At 40.6% G+C, this 24,612-nt stretch overlaps 1 protein-coding gene and 1 non-coding gene across 4 annotated transcripts; one reads left to right on the forward strand and one right to left on the reverse strand.

The window, feature by feature from the left end:
• The first annotated feature begins 2,600 nt into the window (after positions 1 to 2,600).
• Positions 2,601 to 2,672, forward strand: trnaa-ugc (transfer RNA alanine (anticodon UGC)). Its single transcript has one exon. It is a non-coding gene; the product is annotated as a tRNA-Ala (tRNA).
• A 9,297-nt stretch (positions 2,673 to 11,969) lies between these two features.
• On the reverse strand, positions 11,970 to 24,276 carry LOC131132462 (monocarboxylate transporter 2). Of its 3 annotated transcripts, none has more exons than XM_058078093.2 (5): positions 24,013 to 24,276; positions 18,301 to 18,540; positions 14,217 to 14,360; positions 13,082 to 13,870; positions 11,970 to 12,548 (listed from the first exon to the last, which is right to left on the reverse strand). In XM_058078093.2, exons 2-5 carry the CDS (start codon positions 18,515 to 18,517, stop codon positions 12,280 to 12,282), a joined length of 1,419 nt encoding a protein of 472 aa, XP_057934076.2. In that variant the 5' UTR covers positions 18,518 to 18,540; positions 24,013 to 24,276; the 3' UTR covers positions 11,970 to 12,279. The 3 variants fall into 3 exon arrangements, with proteins under 3 accessions (XP_057934076.2, XP_057934075.2, XP_057934077.2); XM_058078092.2 differs by having other exon boundaries at positions 18,301 to 18,545; positions 24,013 to 24,275; XM_058078094.2 differs by lacking the exon at positions 24,013 to 24,276 and adding an exon at positions 21,027 to 21,866 and having other exon boundaries at positions 18,301 to 18,545.
• Positions 24,277 to 24,612: the final 336 nt, after the last annotated feature.

Consider the following 24,612-nt stretch of genomic DNA (forward strand, 5'->3'; position numbering starts at 1 on the left):
AAACAGCACATGCACTGTCTCTTCCTGATGTCTGAACCTTCTGCACCGCTTCTTTTGAGTTTGTTCTGTGTCTGCAGGTGACTGAACTAACCATGCTCCCTGCTATTAAAGCCACACAGTAATTCGACACTGTCAGGAATGGATTCATTTCACGCTTATTGTGATGGTAATGCATATAGTTATGCCGCATAAAAACTAAAATGCAGAGGAAAGAGACATGATTTAGCAATCCCTAGATACAATGGTGGCCGTGAGGAGCATAGGCTCTGTGTATTCTGCAGTGTTTTTAAGTGTTTAATACTGCTTTATTTCTTCATTTATTTTCTGCCGCTTATCCTCATGAGGGTCGCGGGGATGCTGGAGCCTATCCCAGCTGTCTTGGGGTGCGAGAGGCGGAGTACACCCTGGACTGGTTGCCAGCCAATCACAGGGCACATATGGACAAACAACCATTCACACTCACATTCATACCTATGGACAATTTGGAGTCGCCAATTAACCTAGCATGTTTTTGGAATGTGGGAGGAAACCGGAGTACCCACAAAGTATCCACACAGAGATGGCCGAGGGTGGAATTGAACCCTGGTCTCCTAGCTGTGAGGTCTGCACGCTAACCACTTGACCGCCGTGCAGCCTGCTTTATTTATTACTTTCTTTTTGTTTTTGGTGCCATACCGACCTCTTAAGGAAGTGTGCAGCCATGGATGTTCCTCTTGTTATGTTTGTAGCTACATTGTTTACACTTGGGAGCAGCTGCTAGCTTTGAGCACCCCTTGGCTATGCAGAGCAATTGGAGATCCCCACAAATATAAGGAGGAGAGCCCTCATTTTTACAGCAATTTTTGGGAAGCAGACATTATTTATCATTTTGAGAATTTCATGGATTTCTCTCAAGATCCTCTCGCAACAGAAACAGCAAAATCATTACATTAAAGAGCAGAATAACACCATTCATTCGATGAATACCTCTTTACAACGCTTTGTGAAGTGTGTTAATTAAAAGTCTTGCAGCAACATAAACGACTTCTCCTCTTGCCAATTACAGGTTGTTGATGAATATGGAGATATGCTGAGCGGCTCATTTTCTCAGAGAGACAGGAAGCGGATTGATTACACTTGTTGTTATTGTTGTTCCCGCCTTTGTCCTTGATGAACGGTTAGTGACTTCTCCTGAGGACAAGCCGGACTGTAATGCTATCACGACTATTCAATGATACTTCATGGCAACAATTGTGACGATGACTGACTTGTACTGCAATAGAGCATGCAGACCCACACCTTCTCCTCAATGACTTCCTCTTCCTGAGACCTGATACCCCCAACACCTCCCTCCCACCCACCCTCAAATGTCAGTTCACCCAGTGTCCTGCGTCCCTTGTGAGCTTTTGACGCCACCTGAGCGTAAACACATTGATTCAGCATGAATGGATGTAGCCCACTGATGGCACTGCCATGCTGTCGCTGTTTACAAAAGCACACTTCCGTACTTACACTTAGCACTTTCAGTGCAAAAGCGCCATTTCCCTGAGGGTCTCCTGCAGTGAGGCGTCAGTACCAAGATCAGGGGTCATGGAGAAATATGGAAGGGCAAAAGGGATGCAGGGGCTATGTGACATTTTGTAAAGCAACACATAGATATGCTAATATGTATTCTTATTATATATATTACAAGAAAAAAAACGCATCTCAGCTTTGTAATATACAACTTCAGTCTTGCTCTTTTTTCCATTTTTTTTAACTGTTGTTTTTCCAAATATTTCAACATTCTACTTGTAATTATGCCACAATTTCCATAATATTTTTTCAATATTATAACTTTCAATCTTATTCTTAGTTTTGTTTGCTGTAAAACTACAGCAAACAAGAAATTGATACTCATATTTTTTAATAGTAATTTTACTTTATTTTGGGGGTTTTTAACACTCCTTTTTGTGTCAGCAGCAGTCATGGTAATTTTATTTTACATAATATTTTTTTTACAAAAATTACTGTAACACTTATTTTTGTCAGCAGTCATGATTGTAATTTTCTTTGCTATTTATTTATTTATTCATTCATTTTCTATTTTACTTTCCTCACTGTGGGTCTCGGGGGTATGGTGAAGACCATCCCAGCTGATTTTGGGCGAGAGGCAGGGAACATATAGACATACAGCACAGAGAGTTACGTGTGCTATGTGTTTATTTAGTTATTAAAAACATCAGAAGCTAATTATGTTAAGTAACTTATGTAAGTAAAAGATTGTATTTTCACTTTAATATTTGGACTTCTCGTAGTATTATGAATTTATTCTTTTTTTTCCTTCATAACTTTGGTTGTTTTTTTATAGTACAACTTCAATACAATACAATGATGTTATTTTCCTCGTAATACACTCTCGTAAAATGGTGACTTTTTCTTGATGTGTTGACTTTATTCTGGTAAAATTATTTTTTTCCACTTATGTTGCCTTTTTTCCAACTATTTCAGTTTTATTCTTGCAAAATTTCTCCCATAATTCTGACATTATTTTTGTATTTTTCCAAAAAACAAAATTTCCCCAAATTATAACTTAACTCATTTTGTTTGTTGTTAAAAAAAACATTACTATGTAGAATAAAGGGGATGTAGCTCAGTGGTAGAGCGCATGCTTTGCATGTATGAGGCCCTGGGTTCAATCCCCAGCATCTCCACCTTAGACAAATTTCCCCACTGAGGGACAAATAAAGGCATATCTTAATGCAAAAAAAAATTCTTTAATAGTTCAAATTTATGCTATTAAAATGCCCTTGTTTTCCCTCGTAATATTATGTTATTGTAAAATTGCAACTTCTTTCTCTGACTATTTTGACTTTATTCTAGTAAAATTACTGCAGATTTTTTTTCTATTTAGAGTTCTCGTTAAATTATATTTTTAGAATGTGCAACATTCGGATCCAGACAGTGCACTGCATTTTGCCTTATGTCTCATTAGAACACACTTACACTCTCCCAAGACTAAGTAAGTACGGACATGTGCCAATTGGGACACAGCAATGGCATTTGCAGGTGCAGAAAAAAGGCGTGCTACAATCATCAGTTTATCCGTGAAGCCGTTCACGCCACAAAGGGAGTGGTGGTAATGTTAGTGCAATTGCGGTCTGAGTGCCCAGGCTGGTGACCTTATTACCCCACGTCACTGCTTGAAAGATGCAAGCTGCTGCTGGATGGATCCCAGGTAACCTCGGCATGTCGACAGGGCACGAGTGTGTCTGCATGCAGCGTGGGCGATCAGACAGGCTCAGGAAATCCACTGATTATAGAGCAGCTTTTTCTTTTAGCAAAGTCATGGTGAATTCATTGCGAGCGTACGGTCAGGAATCAGCGTATGATGATGTGAAGTGACGTTAAGTGAAGCCGCAGCTGAAAGATGGAAAGAAGTGGTGGAAAAGAAGGGGAAAACGTGGCAGCACATGAGCCTGAAGTGAACTCAAGTCATGGTTTCAAACCCTTTATAGTGTTTTCACTTTGAGGAGACACCATTGAATGGACACGGACATTATCCATCCATCCATCCATCAATCTTCTATGTCACTTATCCTCCCTGGGTTCAGCTGATTTCAGGCAAGAGGTAGGGTACAACCGGGACTGGTGGCCAGCCAATCGCAGGGCAAATACGGCATATTGTTGGACAATTTAGAGTCCAAGTTTAAAGGTAATTTTACTTTATTTTATGGGCTTTTTTCATTACATTTTTCAAAAGTAATGGTAATTTTGCTCATTTGTATACATTATTTATATGTTAAAATTGCTTGTCATATTTTTGCCAGTGGCCACAAAAGTAATTTTACTTTTTTTTTTTTTAAGTCCAATTAATACAACTATTTTTCCTTCTTTTGTTTGTTTTTACTTTATTTTATGTTTGATTGTGTTTAAAAAGAGAAATTAATTCATTCATTCATTTTGTACCACTTATCCTCACAAGGGTCACAGGGGTGCTGGAGCATATCCCAGCTGTTTTCGGCCAAGAGGCAGTGTACACCCTGGACTGGTCGCCAGCCAATCACAGGGCTAAAAATAGAAATTAATACTCATATTTTTTAGTAGTAATTTTACTTTATTTTGGGGGTTTTTAAACACTCCTTTTTGTGTCAGCAGCAGTCATGGTAATTTTACTTTATTTCACTTTTTTTTTTTTACAAAAATTACTGTAACACTCCTATTTTTGTCAGCAGTCATGATTGTAATTTTCTTTGCTATTTATTTATTTATTCATTCATTTCCTATTTTGCTTTCCTCACTGTGGGTCTCGGGGGTATGGTGAAGACCATCCCAGCTGATTTTGGGCGAGAGGCAGGGAACATATAGACATACAGCACAGAGAGTCTACGTGTGCTATGGGTTTATTTAGTTATTAAAAACATCAGAAGCTAATTATGTTTGAGAGACAAAATCCCTGGCGCCAGCCTACAGCTGTACAGTATTTACCTGGTACTGTATCTCCTTGATACCAAAATGTGCTGTAGCCAGCCCTTCTAAATAATCTCCTCGTGGTGTTAGAGAAGGTAAAGCCAGGCTAAGAGTGCCCTCTATGTGCAGTGTGAAGGCCTGTGCTTGAAAATGTCATACAAAACAAAGTTCCCGCACACACACACACAGGTAATATGACATCATGTTTCAGCGTTGCAATGATATACTTCCCCAAAAGTGTTGTCCTCTCAGTGTGCGGAGTCATCGGGATTTACGTGGCAAAACAACCATGATCAAAGCAAGAACTGATCTTCACGGTCTAACTCCATACCAGCACCAGACTCCATTTTTCGCCCCCTTTTCCTCTCCTTACAAACACCAGTCACGCTTGTGTAAGCCAAATCAAAGCAGTCCGTTTGAAGTCCTATTCGGGTAATAACTCCATTACCAGACTAAAAAGCTGCAATTAGACGGAGGGAAAAAAATCTGGATAAAAATCCCTGATGGTGTTTTCCAAGACAAAGACATCATCCATCACCTGTGCTCTCTGCTGTGATGATACACTGAAGTAATTAAGAGTCCAAATGAAATTAGAATGTCTATGTCGCTGATTTGCATGCGCGCCGTGTACATGAGCACTTGTAATTATGTTGGTTGAAAATGAGATTAAGCAGGCTGATTGGGTTATTTGTGCTACATGTGTTTTACTTAGACGTTACGTGTTTTATTTATGATCTTTTCAAGGGGACCTTTTTGTTGCAATACACGTTGTAGCCCCCTACTGGCCATTAGGTGCAATGCACCTGGATGCTAAATCTTCTTTTATTAATATATACTGTACACTGACATTAAGAAATGAATTATAAATATTCGCAAAGTGAATTCAATTCCATTGAGCAGCAGAAATAGTGTCACATTTATGGAATACCTTGTGACTATTATATGATGACGATAATAATAACAAACAGAACCTCCTCATGGCTTTGAATCCTGAGGATGTCTTGGCTGACGTGTGTCTTCAACGTCGTGTGGAAGTCAGGAACACTACTTTTGGATCTAAATGGCTATAAATACCCAGCAGGAATGACGATGGGCTCCGTGTACAGTGACTTAAAGGGATTGTTTGTATTTTTTCCACATGACGTATGACGTCCCCATTAGCAGTGTAGTCCATCAACGGCGACTTACTCCCCACTTGGACCCCACTAAGTCCAGTTTTAGTCGATTATGCCAGCAAATGATTGAATATCTAATGGAAACATAATTGAGCTGTCAATCTATTAAATTATTCAATGACAATTAATTAAATTTGTCCATAGTTAATACATAATTAATGGCAATTAATCACAGATTTTTATCAATAATGAGTAGGGATGTAATTCTCTTTGTAGTACACAGGGTTAAGGTACGAGATACTATATATCAGGGGTCTCAAACACACTAGTTTGAGGCCCCCGCCTTGATATGAAAGTTTAATGTTGATGTGGCCCGCGCAAGTTTGATATGGGTGCTGTATGGTATCATGTACTCGGAAAAAATTATTACGTTTGATTAATGTTCATGTTAAAGGTTAAATAACTGTTGATAGTTATCCTCCCTATCCGTGTGGTAGTGGTAAGTTTTTGTTTTTTTAAGTTTAAAGGAAATAACTTGGAGGCTACTGTTTTGGTCACTAGCTCTCTTGTTTGCGAGTTAGCATGTGTCTCAAGACCCTGCAGTTGCGCAATATGTTGTAAATAAAAAGAGTATAAATGTGACTATAGTCGTGTTTTGTCATGTCTACAGGGCTCTAATAATGCTTTGTTCATTTTAATCTGAAAAAAATAATTTGTCTACCCACCAACTATATGTGGTTTCTTGAGTTTTTATCATTTGCCGTTTTATTATTATTATTATATTTATTTATTTATTACTGATTGATTGATTTTCTTTATTCTTGATTTGTTTATTTATTTTTCATCTTATTTTGTGTAGAAAAATAAAAAGCCTGATGAGGCCTGTGCAGATGAGAGGCGAAACGTCTCCTAAGAGAACCTGAAATGGTTTAGTTACGATTGATTCAATACCTTGATGACATCTGTATTATACATGAACGCATGTGCAGGTGGGTGTCATTTAACATGAGTATGATTATTGTGTTGGTAGAGGAATGCACAGGTTTCAGGAGTCAAAAGCAGTAAAAAAAATTGGACTTGTTGCACCTCCAAGATCAAACTAAAGCTCCTAAAAAGGTGCTGGTGACACCAGCCTGCAGAAATATGCAGTTGTTCTGCCATTCTAGCAGCACACTGGTTGAAAAACAAACAGGCCATCCTCCACTTTACAAGCCCGGCCATGGAGCAGATGTGCTGATATGCCATCTCTAGCCGGGGGGCTTATTCTGACTTCTAAAGGCTTGGGCTGTCAGGATGGCTCGCTTGGGAGCGTGTGACACAAAAGTTAAATGAAGGTTAAATGGAAGCACTTCAAAGTGGGCGATCTCCACGAGAAGAAAAAAAAATAATGGAGGAAAGGTTAATGCGTGTCTTGTTGAGACACCATCGCGGCTTGTAGCTTTTGGGCAGAACAGTTTGAGGTCCACTTTGGGTCAGAACACCTCAGGGCTGTCGTTTATTGGCTTTGTTCGCACGCTTCTCAAGAGTGCGGGATGGAAAACGGGGATTTGGAGAGATGCTGAGCCAGCAGTTTTCTTATGCTATTACAATGCAAGAAGGGCAGCCGGTGTGTGTCAGCACTCCATCGCCGGAAACTGCTCACAAAAGCTTCACAACTTCTTTTGACTGGAAGGAAAAGGGGAAACATTTGGCTGTTCTATCTCAAGAACATTCATGCAATCCTTAGAACTGCAAACAATATTCCAGTAGAGTCAACAAAGAATTATGTAAAAATATACTGGAGCTAGAATTAACACCAAAAGTCACTTTCCTACTAATTACACAGAATTATCTTTGGTAGAAATTAACTGGGATAGGTTCTAATGTGTTGAAAAAAAGACTCGGTGTGGAATCGCTCCTCCTCCGCATTGAAAGGAGCCAGATGAGGTGGTGGCTTGGGCATTTAGGATGCCTGCCGGACGCCTACTTGGGGAGGTGTTCAGGGCACGTCCAACTGGTAGAAGACCTTGGGGAAGACCCAGGACACGTTGGAGAGACAACATCTCCGAACTGGTCTGGGAACACCTCAGGATCTGCTGGGAGGAGCTGGACCAAGTGTCCAGGGAGGAGGGACGTCTGGGTTTGCCTGCTTGGGCTGCTGCCCCCATTACCCGACCTCGAATAAGCGGTAGAAGATGATTGGATGGTCTATTACGCCTTGTGAGGATATGCTCTGATGTTAATTATTAAAAACTTTCTGTTAATTACACTTAGAAAACTTGGAAACTACTATTCTGTGCAAAATCCTACAAAATTATTATTATTATATTTCTCCGGGTACTCCGGTTTCCTCCCACATTCCAAAAACATGCTAGGTTAATTGGCGCCTCCAAATTGTCCATAGGTATGAATGTGAGCGTGAATGGTTGTTTGGCTATATGTCCACTGTGATTGGCTGGCGACCAGTCCAGGGTGTACCCCGCCTCTCGCCTGATGACAGCTGGGATAGGCTCCAGCACCCTCACGACCCTCGTGAGGAAAAAGCGGTAGAAAATGAATGAATGAATGAAAAAAATATTCAATATATTTTGGGGGGTATTTATGAAAATAAGAAAACGCACATGTAAACAAATATATATATAAAAAAAATTTACTAATTACACTGGTTAAAGTAGACACTTATTTCATTTAAATGATAGCATATTTTATGACAACTTTCCCCTTAGACAGCTACTTTATTGCAAACAAAATCCTACTAAATTCTCACGAGGACATGCTCTAATGATACATTGCAGATATAGATTTTTAAAAATAAGAATTAAAAATATACATTTCTACATTATTATGTATATATACAGTAAGTTGATAAGCGCTGCTATTGTATGCCGCACAGGGAATAATGGTGCTGTTTTGAAAGTCATATTCCCGTCCACTCAACCCCCCCACTCCACCACGTAGCTGGAGCGCCACCTCCCCCTCCCCGGAGGAGTTGGTCCAGCTGATCACATGGACCTGCAGAGAGGCTTATTGTTCTCTGCTCCCTGGTTGACCCTTACTGTCCCATTAAAATCTTGCCTCAAACTCTGCCTGAGGGTGTCCAGCCAAGGCAGTGCATACTGATGAAGCAAGAAAAGAGAAGGGAGGTGCTTTTTTTTTTCTTCTTTGCATCTTTAAAATGTTAAGTGTGGCCACAGAGGTTAGGGGTGGTCACCGGGCAGAATGACTAACAGACTGCCTCTTGATTATTAGTGGGTTTAATGCAGGCAAAGAGCAAGAGGAGTCGCACTTTGAGCCTAATGAGACACGCACGTCCCATCCCAATGAGCGCCAGCACTGACTAAGACTCATAACGCTGGCTTTCTCGTATCAACCACTCTTGCAGTCGGCAGGATAGCCAATGAAAAGTTAACCACTTCTACGTGAGGGTTGCAGTGAGAAAATACTCAAAATTAGTAATGGGATGCAAATGGCACCCCAGGCCAGACTTTGGATTGCACCCTGCCTTCAAAATATGCAAATCTTCCCATAAATTACGGCAACATTTTTGTTGAAATATGCAACTAAATGCTATGGATTTCACCAAAATGTAGCAGTAAATAAGAGCTAAAAGCATTAAATTACATTTTATTTTCATATTTTGTTTATTGCACTTAAAATAATAATAATAAATTTTATTTATATTGCACTTTACATTACAGAAATCTCAAAGTGCTACGAATAAGCATAAAACCTATAGTGAAGCGATAAAACAACACAACAAAAAGGTATATAATAATAATATAAAATATTCCATATTTGGCCGTGAAACGAAAAAATATTAATCCATCCACCTACCCACCCATTTTGCATGCCGTTTTATCCTAATTGAAAAACTTGCATATGCAATTTTAAAGGAATTTTAAAATAACACTTAAAATATTTAAAATATTACCAATTTATCAACTAATTATATTATATTATATTATATTATCCATTACTGTATTATTATATTATGAATAATATGATTTTTTAAACAAATTCTATATGTAAAATAGTAGTTGAAAAAAGTATATATATAGGAAAAAATAAAAAAAAATATGTAAAAAAAATTCTAAATAGATTTTATAAATCTAATAATCTAATTTTATAAATCTAATTTTGTATAGAATCGTACCATATGTTAATGTTGCATTTTAAAATAATAGGGAATCAAAAATAGTAAAATCCACCAAGAAACTTTTCTATACTAAAACAAAAATAATAAAAAGCAAAACAAATATTTTGTCTTAACCAACTACAATAGGGTCTAATTATTAGGGCAGAGTCTAATTATCTGGTATGATAATTTGCAAAAACACTTGAAAACATATTTTAAAAAATGAATACCCCAATTGTCAGGTTGCATATACACAACACATTTATTGAGCTATTGTCACTACAATGACAAAACACTTTGCTATAGTTTTTTTTTTTTACACCGGCGTGGTACTTCATTGTGACATGTCGTCTGCAGAGGTAGTGTAAAAATACAATCTGGTTGAATAAAGTGTTTGAAAGTGTTTAATGCCAAACACACCATAAGCGAATTCAGCTGAATGTACAGTCGACCCTCGTTTATAGCAGTTCATTGGTTCCGGACCCGACTGCGATAAATGAATTTCCACAATATAGGTGTCAGTAAGATTTTCATAGAGCATAGAAAACCTGTTTATTGCGGTTTTTAACATCATTCGAGTCCTCTAGATATGGAATAACACACATTTAAACTCCTATTTAGACGGCCACGAGCGAGCAAGCGAGCGAGGGAGTTGACTTCTTCCCAACTCAAGAAGGCAAAAACTTACCACTTCCAGACGGAATGAAAAAAGTCATGAAAAACGTCATGTGGGATATGCCGTGGCCGACTTCATGGAACGTATACAACTTCCAGGCAGCATGGAAAAAGAACGTTCCCCCGTCATGTCGGACATGCCATGGCCGATTTCCTCTAACGTAATGTCGCAATGTTTTGTGTCATTACTGCCGACTAGTGGCCAAAATACTACATAGCATTTCAAATAGCTATTGTTTATTATTGTATATGTATATTATTTCTGGGGGTAAAAAATATATATATCAAGGGAGCAGTAATCAAACCGCGATATTGCGAGGGTCAACTCTACAAAAAACTGTTCATGACAAGGAGACACTGACTGCAGAAGCATAAATAAGGAATGCACGCTAAAGATCACAAATGTATGCGACACAACATTAATTCTATAATATGCGATAAGGCACTAAATACTAATTTGTTCACAATTAGAATGATAGTTGATGTTCTTAATAAGCTAGTTATACATTTTTGATTCTTCTATTCATCCACGGCTACTGTTCCAAGAAATGAAGTTAAACACAGTGAAATGTGACTGGAATAAAAACCTATTTTCTCCAGCAGCACATGCTGATTTTCAAGAAGCGTCATCACAGCATCAAAAATATAAATATTTCACAAATAATGAATAAAAACTGAACATGGACACAGTTCTGAGCCTGCAGGTCATTCATAAAGGTCAAGAGTAGCTAATTGGACATTAGGTTAGATTATGAGGTGTTGGCGGTTTGACACCAGCAGGGGGCAGTGTTATTAGGGGAAAACGTGATTGCAACACTTTGGAGAGTTTGCATTGATTGTCCAGACAGCATTCACAAGCCACAGTGAAGGTACAAAACATGCAAAAAATATCCAAATACTGCCAAACACTCAACTTATGTGAAATAAAACTGTATCAGTCAAAGGAAAAATCTGAATTATTATTTTTCAGAATTTAGGATAGTCATTGGTCAATATTATCTCTACAGCAGCATAAGTGAACATTTGTATCAGTCTTTGATGCAAACAGCACAGCTGAATTGAGAATATGTTAGAACAAAAGAGTCTGGACCACTGTGGACTTACAAAAAACATGTGATTTAAATACACTCATTAGAGCACCCCCCCCCCATCATGTCATGTGATTACATACCCTTTCCGTAACATTTCCTTCTATTACATTTAAGGCAATGCATTAGCCAAGAGTTACACTTCCTGATTTCCACACTTCCCGATTTCCACAATATGACACTATATAATGAAGGGGCAAAATACAGATGACTTTGGTCAGTAATACCTTATTAAGGCTTGCAGAGGGATGTACATTCAGCTCGATTAGAATAAAACAGTGTTAGTTGACGTACTCTATACATGGCATTTTCTCTTAAATAAGTGCAGCATACGTTGTTATAGGACACATTGTTTTCTTTCCCGCTCAGCAAAATTTCCCAGCAAAGACGTCATCTCTTTCATTTAACAATAATGCTTTGCGGTCGTCCATACCTGAAGATGTGGAAGACTTCAAGACTTAATCAGGAACAGACAATGGCTCTTTGGATCGTAACCATGCTAGTTTCGGCCCAAAATTGCAGCCGGCTGTGTATAAATGTGGCACCACATTGATAAGTTTAAATTACTGAAAGATATCTTCGCCGAAAATTCATTGATTTATACCTGGAATCTATTCAGAAGCTTTTCTGAACATTTTAGCATCTAATTTGATCTGATATGATGCCATTCCCGTGTATAAATTGTCATATTGTTCTCTAGATACATTTCAGCAGTAGTTGTTGCTTTGGCAGTTTGGAAGAGTTGCAAAGGACCCTGAATAGAGCCTTGTGGAACACCGCGAGGCACCTCTTGGCTTCATTTTGATCATTTCCGACCATTTTTACGGAAGCTACAGTAGACAAAATGCCTGTCTTTTATTTACATATTGGTTTCCCGCTGCATCAGCTTCTCCCCTTTCTCCTCGTCCCGCTCTTCCTTGACCGTCGCCTCACCGTCAGCCTCCTTCTGAACCACGTCCGGGTCTTCAGTACCGGTCGGTTTGTACAGCTCGGCATGTTTGCGCTCACGTTCCAAGAGTCTGTAGTTGATGAAGTTGCCAATGAAGAGCCAAATACTCGCCACAATCACGACGGCACCGCAGCAAAAATACATAACTTTGTAATTCTTGGTGATGTCCACCAGTTTTCCTGCAAGAGAAAAGAAAAAAATGATTATTTTCTGCCAAGTACCATAAATTCCAGTGCATATATTTAGAGGAAAAAACAGATTTATAAATATATAACCCATGTTATATAACATCAATACAAGTAAAAAAAAATTAAAAAGTTTTTCCATAATACAAAGCCTGAGGAAAGCATTTCATTAGAGGACAAGCGTCATAGAAAAAGATGCATGGCGTTGCAATACTGTCTGTATCCACCACAGCGAGCCAGAAGAGCCCAGAACCTCGAGGGAGGCTGACGTCATTGCAGTGCCCCAAATAATGTGTTGCTCAGGCACAATGCATAATGGAAAAGTGTTTTTTTCTCAATTTTAAACTCATATTGGTATATGTTTGTGTATTTCTGAGGTATACCTATTTGGGTGTTAAGTTGCCGTGTGATGAATTTAGTGATTTTTGTTAGGTGACACCGTGAGTCAAACAGATATTCATTCTTATACTGTTATATATAATTACGATTTTCTAGGAGATGTTACGGTATGCACATAAGGACAGTACCTGCTACTGGTGGACCAAGGAGAACTGGGCAGCATTCCACAATGGTTGTGAGGCCCACAGCACTGGAGAACCTCTGAGCACCAACAAGGTCCATGAGACTCTCAAACAACACGGAGCTGACCATGCCGAATGCAAAGCCGAAGAAAACGGCGTACACCACCAGCCCGGTGTAGCTCTCTGCAAGGGGGCACAGAATGTGGCACACACCGTTGTAGAGCACAGCGAAGCTGAAGAAATACTGAATCCTGGGCCTGATCCAGCGCGAGTTAGCCAGCAGACCCATTGAGGGCCTCGCAAACATGTCGACAAAAGCCAGGATCGAGAGGAGAAAGGCGGCGGAGTACTCGTCCACGCCCATGGCTTTGGCATAAGCGGAGAGAAAAACGATTGGTGCAAAGAATCCCAGGAACATGATGACATTCCCAGATAGGTAAATGAGGAAGCCGCGATGCCTGAAGAGCGACAAGTCCAGATACTTGTTGACAATTTCCCACGCGGTATGCTTTTCTGAAGTGGCGACCGGTTCCGCCTTTTTCACCTTAGACGGCGGAGGTCCCAGAGGCCTCATGAGCGAGCCGGCCACACAGCAGTTCAACAGCAGACCGCCAAGGATGAGGAAGCTTCCTCTCCAGCTGAAGTGGTTGAAGAGATACTGGTTGAGGGGAGCCAAGGTGCTGAGGAACACCGGGCTTCCAGCCATGGCCAGTCCGTTCGCAATGGGACGCTTCCTATAGAAGTATTTTCCGATCATGGTCAGAGCTGGCTGCAGGTTAAATGCCAATCCCAGTCCTAAGTGGAAAGATGACATACTCTGTGTGAAGTCACATATCATTTTACTTCTGAAAAACTTTATATTTAGGCCTCTTTATATTGACCTTTACCATTGGTACTAGCACTTTACTATGGTATTATTATTATTAGTGTGTTGTAGTTGTAGTTTGTCATTTTTTGGGGTTAGCCAATGTTGTTCAACACTTGGCCATGTTGATATGTGAAAACTAAAAATATAACCTGATCAAATTAACCTGACAGGTCAACAACACTCTTCCCGAAGGTCTATTTCCAACTGCCTGCTATTAGCAGAAGCTAATCAAGGCCACTCAAAACGGACTTAAGTGGATTTAGAAAGACTTACCGCCGATAACGCCGATGCAGAGGTAAAGCTGCACCACGCTGGTGCAGAATGAAGCGAGGGTCATGCCAAAAGCACACAGGCAGCCCCCCATCATGACGATGGGCCTGCAGCCGTACGTGTTGACCAGTATGCTGCTGATGGGACCTGGAAGACATACAAACAGAGAAACATTATATTTAGAACAGGAGATGGTCTTGATTTCCGACCTTGAGCCAAGTTACCCCTCATTTGCATCTGAACCACAAATTCTTGGAGGCGACTGAGACGAGGAAGCCCCTGAGCCTGCACATTATTTTTTTTCTTCGGGAGAAAAATTACTTATCTCCTGGCCAGACAGTGTGGACTCCATTACAAACTCAATATAACCACCTAGTGTAGATCCCAAAAGGGAGTGACATGCAGTTTGCCTCCACAACAATTTCATGGTGGCAGAGGGGAGTCATGATGATGATTTATAACAAAAATAGGGTCAGTCTATTAAAAACGAAACTACACAGATTTTAAGCTTGACGTGATGATAACAAATCATCAGTTTGTCTATATGGATCCTAAAGTGCAAATTCCATTTGTAGCACCATTTTTCAATAACACATCCTGTCAGCTACCTGTTTGTGCTTGTTTGCTGCCTCAGCCAAGGTCAACTGTCTCTCTGTCACGCTCTCTTTTTGGATTAACACCACTGATCTCACACGGACATACAGTCTGCAGCTTGAACGCGTCACCAGCCAGCAATGTTACCTCACAGCTGCCTGATGTAATGGCAAAAAGGATTGCACGCCAATGCTCAAATGTTTTAGTTGGTCTTATTTGCCACGGGAAAAAAAACCTACAGTGGCTCCCATCATCCACAAACCTAACATGGGACATGAACACTTCTCTTTTCTGTTTGTTGTAATGATTGAAAAACAAATTTTAAAAATGCACTAAATGGGATACAACTATTTTGAAAAAAATCCGAAACATGCCGACAACGCTCTATTTAAGTATAAAATGTTATTAAATGATGAAAGCCATAGCTTTTCAGTATATGAAATCAAACTATGGAATGGATTGAGTAAGGACCTCAAACAATGCACAACGATGAGCCAATTCAAGAAACAATACAAGCATTTGATGTTTGCTAAATACAAGGATGAAGAGTCTTGAACCAGTCATGATGTGCTATACACATCACTGTATTGACACTTACTATGGTACACATTATGTCATTGGATGGTCATATCACCTTGTACTTCGATACGAGGTGCATTATTAAAAAAAAAAAAAAACCTTAAACTGTATTATGGAAAGCAGGAAGTTAACAAATGTAACAGTTACTGATTGTAAAAGTACCAGATGGAAGGGTAGGATTTAATAAGCTTTGCTTCTTCCTACTCCTTATGGAACTGTGAACTGATTATGTGATGCATTCAATTGTAATCTGATGCATGTTCAAATGAAATTAAACCATTACCATTACCAAATGATGCCTCTCTTTATCTGTATTATACTTTAGAATGCACACACATGAGAAAGAGGTGTGTTCTGATGGTTACTATTCCACAAAAAGTGTGGTTTTCCTTTAATGCTGGATGATGGATGCATGTACTGTATTTCAAGGTCAGCCTAGCAGCCGTGAACACCAAGTGTATCAATAATGCATTTTAACTATCAAGTTAATATGGTCATTATTTGATTTTGCAGTGATGTACAACTACGCCAATGCAGCGGAAACAGCACGTTATGCATCTGTTGAGAGAGTGTCATAAATAAATGTGTAACACTGACATATGTAACTTTATTAGTTGTATCTCTGCACAGGCTTCACTTTGCTCAAACCCAATATGAGATTACTCTTCTATTATGCATGGTGTTTCCTCTGTAGCTGCAGCAAAGCCAAATCGCCGAGTCAGATTTGCGAGATAAAAAGGGTGGAAGTCATTTTGTCTCATGAGACGGTGACCTGGATTTAACCATACTGATCAGTGAGTTTGCTTAATGGTAACTGATGCACTGAGGTATCCAATCCGATTTTGGGCAAAATATGTTTCCAGTTGCTGAGCTCACCTGCTGTATCTCTCACTTTGGCTGCAGGCCTGCAGTATTGTGCAAGGCAACGCCACAGCTGCCATCTGTCCACACTATAATCCTCCTGTCATTCTATCTACTGCTGTTATTACCATCTGCACTGATCACCAGCAGGCCTGGTAAGCCGACTCCCTACATTGTGCATTACACAGAAGGTTTATTTGCTCATTGTACAGTATATTATACTGTTACACTGTATATACTATACATGCTATAATTAATAGCATCAATATGTGCAGTCGTCACGCTGGTAGTATTGATTATGCTCCAGCTGTCCATTAAATGCTCTGCTGCCGTGGTGAGTTTCTTGTTCTGTGTCCTGACCGCTGTGTCCGTGTGTTTACACAACAGCTCCGATTACAGTGAGGCCGTGTGATAATGGCGAACATGCAGGAATACGAATCCGGCCTCACCCTAATGAAATAGCTTTTTAGGTGAGAGCTCAACACATGACGGGGTGTCTTGGTGATAAAATGACATTAAATATTAGGGGTGTCATGATACTGAAAGTCACAATAACAAAATGCAGGACTGGGAAACTGTAATTGAAGTAAGTCAATTTTTATAATGTCATGCTTTTAACTGTCGGAACTTCTTTCCACCAATAGTAAAATTATAAACATTTTTACAGAGTTTGATTCCTTCTAAAGTGTCATCCCTTCTAAAGATTAATTTCTCCTCGGTTTAAGGTGGGTCCATGATCATCATTACATCTGAATGGGAGGCTGACGAAATTGATACCACCCAAACAACCATGGTTGGCGGTCTGAGGTCCCACTCCATTGTATCTTAACAACCATCATTTGACACCACTACAGAGCCCAACCATTTCTCTACGAGCAGGTCTCCTCCTTTAGATACATATATTGGCTCTTGCACCAAGATCTCAGACTAGAGCTGTCCTATCTAGTCTGACTGCTTTAAATTAGATTTTTAGACTTTTATACGGCCCAGTTAAAAATGTAAAGAGCAATGCAGTTAGCCTGCAGACCGTGGCTTGGACACCACTGGTCTAGTGGTCTAACCTGTTTTACTTGTTGATAGTCGGGGAACAGGCTATTAGAGGTCACTATAGGTCATTGTTTTTTGTTGTAAAACTGGCACTTTCTTTATAACTTTCATTTTATATTGTGGGCTGCACAGCGACCGAGTGGTTAGCATGCAGGTCTCTCAGCTAGGAGACCCGAGTTCAATTGTGTGCATGTTCTCCCCGTTCATGCGTGGGTTTTCTCCGGGGACTCCGGTTTCCACCCACATTCCAAAAACATTCTAGGTAGGAATTAGTGTGAATGGTTGTTTGTCTATATGTGCCCTGTGATTGGCAGGCGACCAGTCCAGGGTGTACCCCGCCTCTCTCCCGAAGACAGCTGGGATAGGCTCCATCACCCCCCGCCACCCTTGTGAGGATAAGCAGTAGAAAATGAATGAATGAATTTTATATTGTAGTATTTATGAAATGCATCCAGTGGCATCACAATAAAAATAACATATATATATATATATATATATACACATACATACATACATACATACATATATATATATATATATATATATATATATATATACATATATATATACATATATATATATATATATATATACATATATATATACATATATATATATATACATATATATATATATATATATATATATATATATATATATATATATATATATATATATATATATTCATTACACAAGATGTGGCAGATAGAGCTGTTGCCGTGCTGGATAATATCAATATATTGAAAATCCGATTGGCGTCTCTGTGTGGAGTTTGCATGTTCTCCCTGTGCGTACGTTGGGTTTTCTTATATTTTTAGAACGTGCCACGAGCCAATCAAATAAAGAGTCACGGGCCGCACTTTGGTTACCCCTTGTATATCGGATATCTCCCATTGGTGTGCATGTTTAAAACCAGAATCAAAATGGTCCACCTTTTTCATATTGTCTTACATCAGGAAAAAAAAATATTCTTATTATTTCTGGACCGGAATGTATGGTGACTGACCTGCGGCGTACATGACGGCGAGCATGATGGAGGAGATCCATGCGATTTGACTGGACGAAGCATCGAAGATGATCTGGATGTCTTTGAAGAAGACTGTGATGGCTTTGGGGAAGGCGTAGGAGAAGCCTATGGAGATAAACGATGCCAGCACCACAGCCCACCCCCAACCACCGTCTGGTGGGAGCACGGCGGGGGGACCAGTGACCGGGGGCGGCATCACCGGACCACGTCAACCCTTCACTGCACTGAGGAAAGAAATAAGAAAAAAAACAGTTATTGTGATGCCACCATTATCCGCTGTGACTCCTATTCACAGCATGGCATCATTTCAAGCGAGCTCCAGTGTCAGAATGTACACATCATTCGATTCAGAACACACAAAGTCTTTATGCCCTTCAGCAAACAGCCAGCAGTTACGTGACGCATGTGGGAGGGGGGCATACCAGCAGCTCCGTATCCTGGTGAAAGCATGTGCAAACACTGACACACACACATTTATGGTATTAATGCCGCCTTGTTCGAGGGTATGCACTCAGTCGTACCTGCGATTCAATGTGAGTCCCACCCACTATTCACCTTGAACCCACCCACCCCACAAGCCAGAGTGGGAGGGGATTGTAAACTGGGCGGAGTCTCTGCGTTGTGGCGCATGTAAAGCAAACAGCCTCATAAGCGTGTGACAAAATAAAGGAAACAAAAACCACAATTGTTTCCCTGACCGCATGCCATTGCAGTGAAGCACAATGACAATGATGTGTTTATTTACGACCATACAAAGGATTAGAAAAGGTATGCAGTACAGCTTTAACCGTATTTAACACAGTTCTCAATCAGCCCAAAATTCATTTTCAGTTTGTGGTTGCAGAGCGAGACGTGTCTATTCATGTTGGTGACCAAGATTTCTACTATGGCTGTGAAACTTGAACTTCAACATCTCAAAAATTACAGGGAGGTACCAGGTGTGTGCACCACCCCATAGGCTATAAGTCGCACAGATATTGGATGTTAGCCAAGTTTTATTCAGCCTTTACTGCCACAACTTGCAAGGCTGGCATGAGCCAATCAGAGTGTTTGTCTGTATCATCCCCACAGTATTATGTGAAAGAGGTGGCCTTGGCTGTGTATGTTCTCTTGTTAAACCACAGGAAACGCTGCATTGCACAACTGACTCTCCGCCCAACCAGACACATGTATGGCTGATGCTGCTGTACTATCCCTAACCCTAACCCTAACCCTAACCCTTATGTCAAAAAGGACACTTTAAAACAGGGGTGTCCAAAGTGCAGCCCACAGCTTGTTTTTTTGTTGGCCTGTGGCACATGCAAACAAGAAAACTCATTACATGTCATCATGGGTCAAAGACCAGCGACCTACCAGTTGAGAATCCACGGTTTCCTCTACATGTAATTCATTGTGGCGCACCACCATGGCAAAATATAAGCTGCCACACCTTCAAAATATTTATTTTTAACTTGAAAACAATGTTAAGTAGTAATGAATGAATTTATATGCTATAAAGATATATAGGGCTGCACAGCGGGAGAGTGGTTAGCGCGCAGGCCACATAGCTAGGAGACCCGAGTTCAATTCCACCCTCGGGCATCTCTACGCGAAGTTTGCATGTTCTCCCCATGCATGCGTGGGTTTTCTCCGGGTACTCCAGTTTCCTCCCACATTCCAAAAACATGCTAGGTTAATTGGCGGCTCCAAATTGTCCATAGGTATGAATGTGAGTGTGAATGGTTGTTTGTCTATATGTGCCCTGTGATTGGCTGGCGAACAATCCAGGGTGTACCCCGCCTCTCGCCTGACAGTTCCAGCATGCCCGCGGCCCTTGTGAGGATAATGATAGAAAATGAATGAATGAATAAAGATATATAGATGCACATGTCGACCACAATTAGTTTCAAAACAATTAAAAATATCATTTAATCTAACAAACATGAACCAGAATTGCCCGACTATCCTTTTGGCATTTGCACAATAAAAGTACGAGACCTGTTTTGTGTTGACGAGGAACTCGCGTTCTCCTTGTTAGCATGTGAATGAAAAAGAGTCACATTAATGTGTGATCGCTCACCTTTCAATCTCATTCCACTTTGCATCTTTGTTTACACATTTTGCCTGGCTCTCTGGGGGCTAGTGGTGTGTCGGTCATGAACGAATGGGTCAAAAGAACTAGTTATTTTTTGTGAACGGAATGAATGAGCACTGCCCCTAAAATACCCGTTCAGTTGCAAATGCTTTTTTTTTTTGATTGACTGGAGAGTCAGTGCACCGTTCCTTTTGCATGGCGGGACTACCTGCGTGCTTGCCTGTCTTATCCTATCGTTCCACCTCGCTCTGTGAGTGGGTGGGGTTAACTGACTGAAAGACCGAGAGATTGACCGGTCTCCAGTCGGTCTCTGTAACGCGGGACCGGCGAGCTGAGACGCTTGGATCTGGAGGGCTGTCATAATACTACAGATTTCAAGGTACTTCATCACGTGTTGTTGCGCTGTTGAGTCGGAATGAACGTGAACATGAGTGAACGAACTGACTCGACACGGCTGACGGGGTCTATGCAGAGGGGGAGATCACAAGCCAACAACCAATTGACCGAACCGAAATGAACGTAATTAACAAAATTAACAAAATGTACGGATCTTTTTACTGATTTAACCGGAATGATCCAGTTCACTGAAATTAAAAAGTTTTGCCCACCACTACCGGGGTCAGATACCCACCTCTTTTTTTGTCCCACCGGCAAGTGGTTTGCAAGCGGCTAGCACGTTCACACCGTCTCCACGATATTTTAACTTTGGTTGCTGATGACACAAAGTCACAATCCTTTCAGTTCAATACACACAAACACAAACTTTGAAGCACGCATCATTTTGTGTTGCGTCGTCACAACAACAACCAGGTCAGATGACTCGTAACTGTCAACCTTTAGTCACAGTGGGGCCTGTGTGACCTGCGAGTGGGCTGCTATTAACTAACTGGAAAATTCAACTAAAAATTGCTTTGGAATGTTCACCAAATGATGCCACCTTCTGTCAATGTCAAAATGTATGCTTTACTTATGTATTTATAGATTGTTCTGACGTCTTACTCAGGTCATGAACCTTCCCTGTGTCTTTTTTTTTTTTTTTTGCTGAAACTGCAATGTGGAAACAAATCAACGTTTATGGCAGGGGCCCAGCATCCAAAGTAGCGCGGCTATCTATAAGCAAATCATCTAACTGCCAATGTGGCCTCACTAAAGCAGTGCATGTCTTTGTTTCTCCGAGAAGAACACTGTTTCGTAGCTGGCACAAATAAAGACAGACATGAAGGAAGCGGAGCAGAGAGGCTTATACTTAACTTTTCATGCTATTTCAGTCTACATGGCAGAGCCCATGAGTGTTTTAACGCTTAAATAAATCTGATGCAATGGCTCGCAATACTACTTCCTCAACTTAACTTGTTAAACTCAAGATTATTTATGGTGGCTTTCCTCTCACGCAAGAGAAAGACTATGATTTCTAAGCTTAAAAGTATAAATATAAGAGTCAAGGTCAACTGACGGGCATGTGACAGTGTGTGAACATGATCATAAAAAAACTCTCCATTAAGGTTCATACCTGATTACCACAAGAGCAGGACTATCTAAACGGTGTACAAACAAACAGTGATAAACCACGTCTGACTCTACAAAAGGAAACTTGAGAACTGGAGTCAGCCAACTGGAAAGTCGCATGGCGATGAAAGTTATGGCACTCGAGCTCCAAGGTAATTTCAAAGTTACATTTGCTTTGCTGCATGTATAGCTTATCATTAATTCTATTCGCAACTCTCTCTTGGGGAATGTGGCACCCACATGGCTGCTGATCCGGCAAGTACACTCAAGGATCAAGGGCAGTGTGTGACAGTATCGCAACTGGTGTACTTGAGTGCATAAGTGCGTTCACATATTGAGTTTCCGTTAACTGGCAACTCCTAAATTGTCCATAAGTATGAATATGAGTGTGAGTGATTTGAGAAGCACCACATTTGTCACAAACATTGCAAACCAAGAAATGAATAGGATAATAATAGTATAAGGATGACAAGCGGATTGGCAGATTGAATGCTTAAACCTGGATTATGCTTCTGCATCGTCCCTTCCTCCCCAGGAGGAGAGAGGATGTGCGCAAAAGCAGGCTATACACCTTCTGAACGAGTCGTATACACACTAGAAATGAAGTACTAAAAGCCAACCAATCATAATTTTTATGGTCTGCACTGCCGCAATGAGGGGCATAATCCAGGCTTTAGTTATCAGGTCAGAACCTTGACAACGTTTCAGCCGTTCATCCACATGGAAACGGCGTTCCGGGTGACCTGAAGTAGTATTTTTGGAAAACGACTTCCTGAGTGGTAAAATTACCACTACATTACATCATTTTCACCCAGGGATTCGTTCCCGTCTGGATGCAACTATTTACAAATCCGGTCCAATACATGATTTAGGGCAGAAAACATACTAAAAGCTTCTTGGAACGTTATTTATAGTTGAAACACTAACATGCGGGTGGTAGTGGTGTTTGCACGATGCTGATTTGTAGCCACAACAAACCTCCTTTCAGGCCACATGGGAAAAAAAGCCTTGATCTGGATTGAAACCTGACCCACTACTAAAGTAATAACACTAAAATAAATACCACCTAGGTAGACAGGAGCTAAACTCAGCTGATAAAGCAGGAAACGTTATCATAAAGTTCACAGTGCCACTTTTTGCCAGTGAAAAACGCGTATAGATGTCAAGAATTAGAGGTCATCAGGAGCAAGACCACTATCATTAAGGCATTTAGCCAGAAGGAAAGTTATATAATCTTTCCTGCGGAATATTAGAGGCGTGTACATGAATCTTATATGAATGGGACCCATACAAGCCACATGACTGTACCATGCTGACTCACCCCAACCTTAATATGTGGTGTTTCTGAGTAAAGTGGCCCCTATGAGAAGAGATGCCCATCACGTATGTTACTTTGTGTACAGTAAAACATTTACTTGCGCCATAGTTACAGTTTCAATTGGTGCTCAAGGCATTGTTGGATATTACACTCATTTGCTTTGTCACCTATAACACAAAGTCACAATTTCCCATGCACAAAATGCATCAAAGTATCAAGGCTTTTGATCTGTGCCTTAAAGGTGAGCATTCATCCATTCAAGTTCCCTGCCTTTAAGTTTACAATTCAAAACAATAAGTATGTCCCTTGGAAAAATAGACTTTCCATGTCAAACTATAAGAATGTGACAAGCTGTTTTTAAAGCAAGCTGACCACTGCCGGTAGCAACACAAATGAACCTTTTCATTGAATTCTATGTTGTGGTTGAATAGTAAAAGGAAAAGCAGTGATGCAAGTCTAATCGTGTGTTGCTGCTGATGGAGGACAGGGGCCGGATAGAGCCAGTTTTTAATAGCCAAGGCCTACTGGACTCAGCCGGCTTCCGGCACACACGATGTCCATAAATAGCATCAATGAATTAACTAATAACTTAAGTGATGAGCAAGTGGGAATTCCAAGCAGCACAGCAACACGTGAACGCATCATTCAATGTACTTGAGACATATTAATACTCATTTGACGTCCATCCCCCAGCACATACTTATCCGCACCAAAGATGCTAAAACCTGCTCAATCACTGACAGAAATCGAGCACATCCAACCACTAAGACACGTGTTAAAAAGGTTACAATACCTTCAGAGGGGGATAAAAGGTGCGTTTGTGCGCGTCCCGGCTCGGTGACCTTGGAGGAGAAAGATGCCGATGTGTGTGTGTGTAAGTACAGTGTGTGGACTGTTTGAATTTCCTGTGTGGCGTGACGTGGAGTGCTGAGCGCTGCAGAGGGCGGTGCTCCCACGTTGCTATTTTAGACCAGAGAGGATTGCCACGCCACTGATTGAATCGTCCACAAAGTACTGCGCACTCTCTACTGGTTGATCACACGCGAGCAATTTACACACCGGAGCTCTGTGGAGTAGTCATGGGGCATTCGCGAACGATGCGGCTTTTGGAACCGGTGCTTTGATGTGAATGACGGTAGCAGACGTGCGTGGTGAAAATGTGTGTCGACACAAAGGAGTGGGAAAAACTTTATTACATAATATCCAACGACACACATTTAGATTTACATAAGAAATTTAGCATATTATTGACATTATGTGTGTATTTTTTTACATGGCTAGCATCACTGGGGCAAACCTAATCTCTTTAGCCTGTATGGTTCATCAAAAAGGGTGGTTAGCATGTGGGCTCCAGCATACCCACGAGGATAAGCCGCACAGAAAATAATGGATG

Source organism: Doryrhamphus excisus, linkage group LG2 (genome assembly GCF_037039965.1).
Source record: "Doryrhamphus excisus strain RoL-2023G ecotype Guam linkage group LG2, RoL_Dexc_Guam_v1.1, whole genome shotgun sequence".
NCBI classification, from domain to species: Eukaryota; Metazoa; Chordata; class Actinopteri; order Syngnathiformes; family Syngnathidae; genus Doryrhamphus; species Doryrhamphus excisus.

Bases quoted from the DNA above. Each gene is read 5' to 3' on its own strand.
- LOC131132462 (XM_058078093.2), bottom strand. From the start codon at position 18,517: ATGCCGCCCCCGGTCACTGGTCCCCCCGCCGTGCTCCCACCAGACGGT. The intron at 14,361-18,300 runs GTCAGTCACCAT...TATGTCTTCCAG, and splicing joins CGCCGTCATGTACGCCGCAG to GTCCCATCAGCAGCATACTG. The intron at 12,549-13,081 runs GTACTGTCCTTA...TTTCTCTTGCAG, and splicing joins CCTTGGTCCACCAGTAGCAG to GAAAACTGGTGGACATCACC.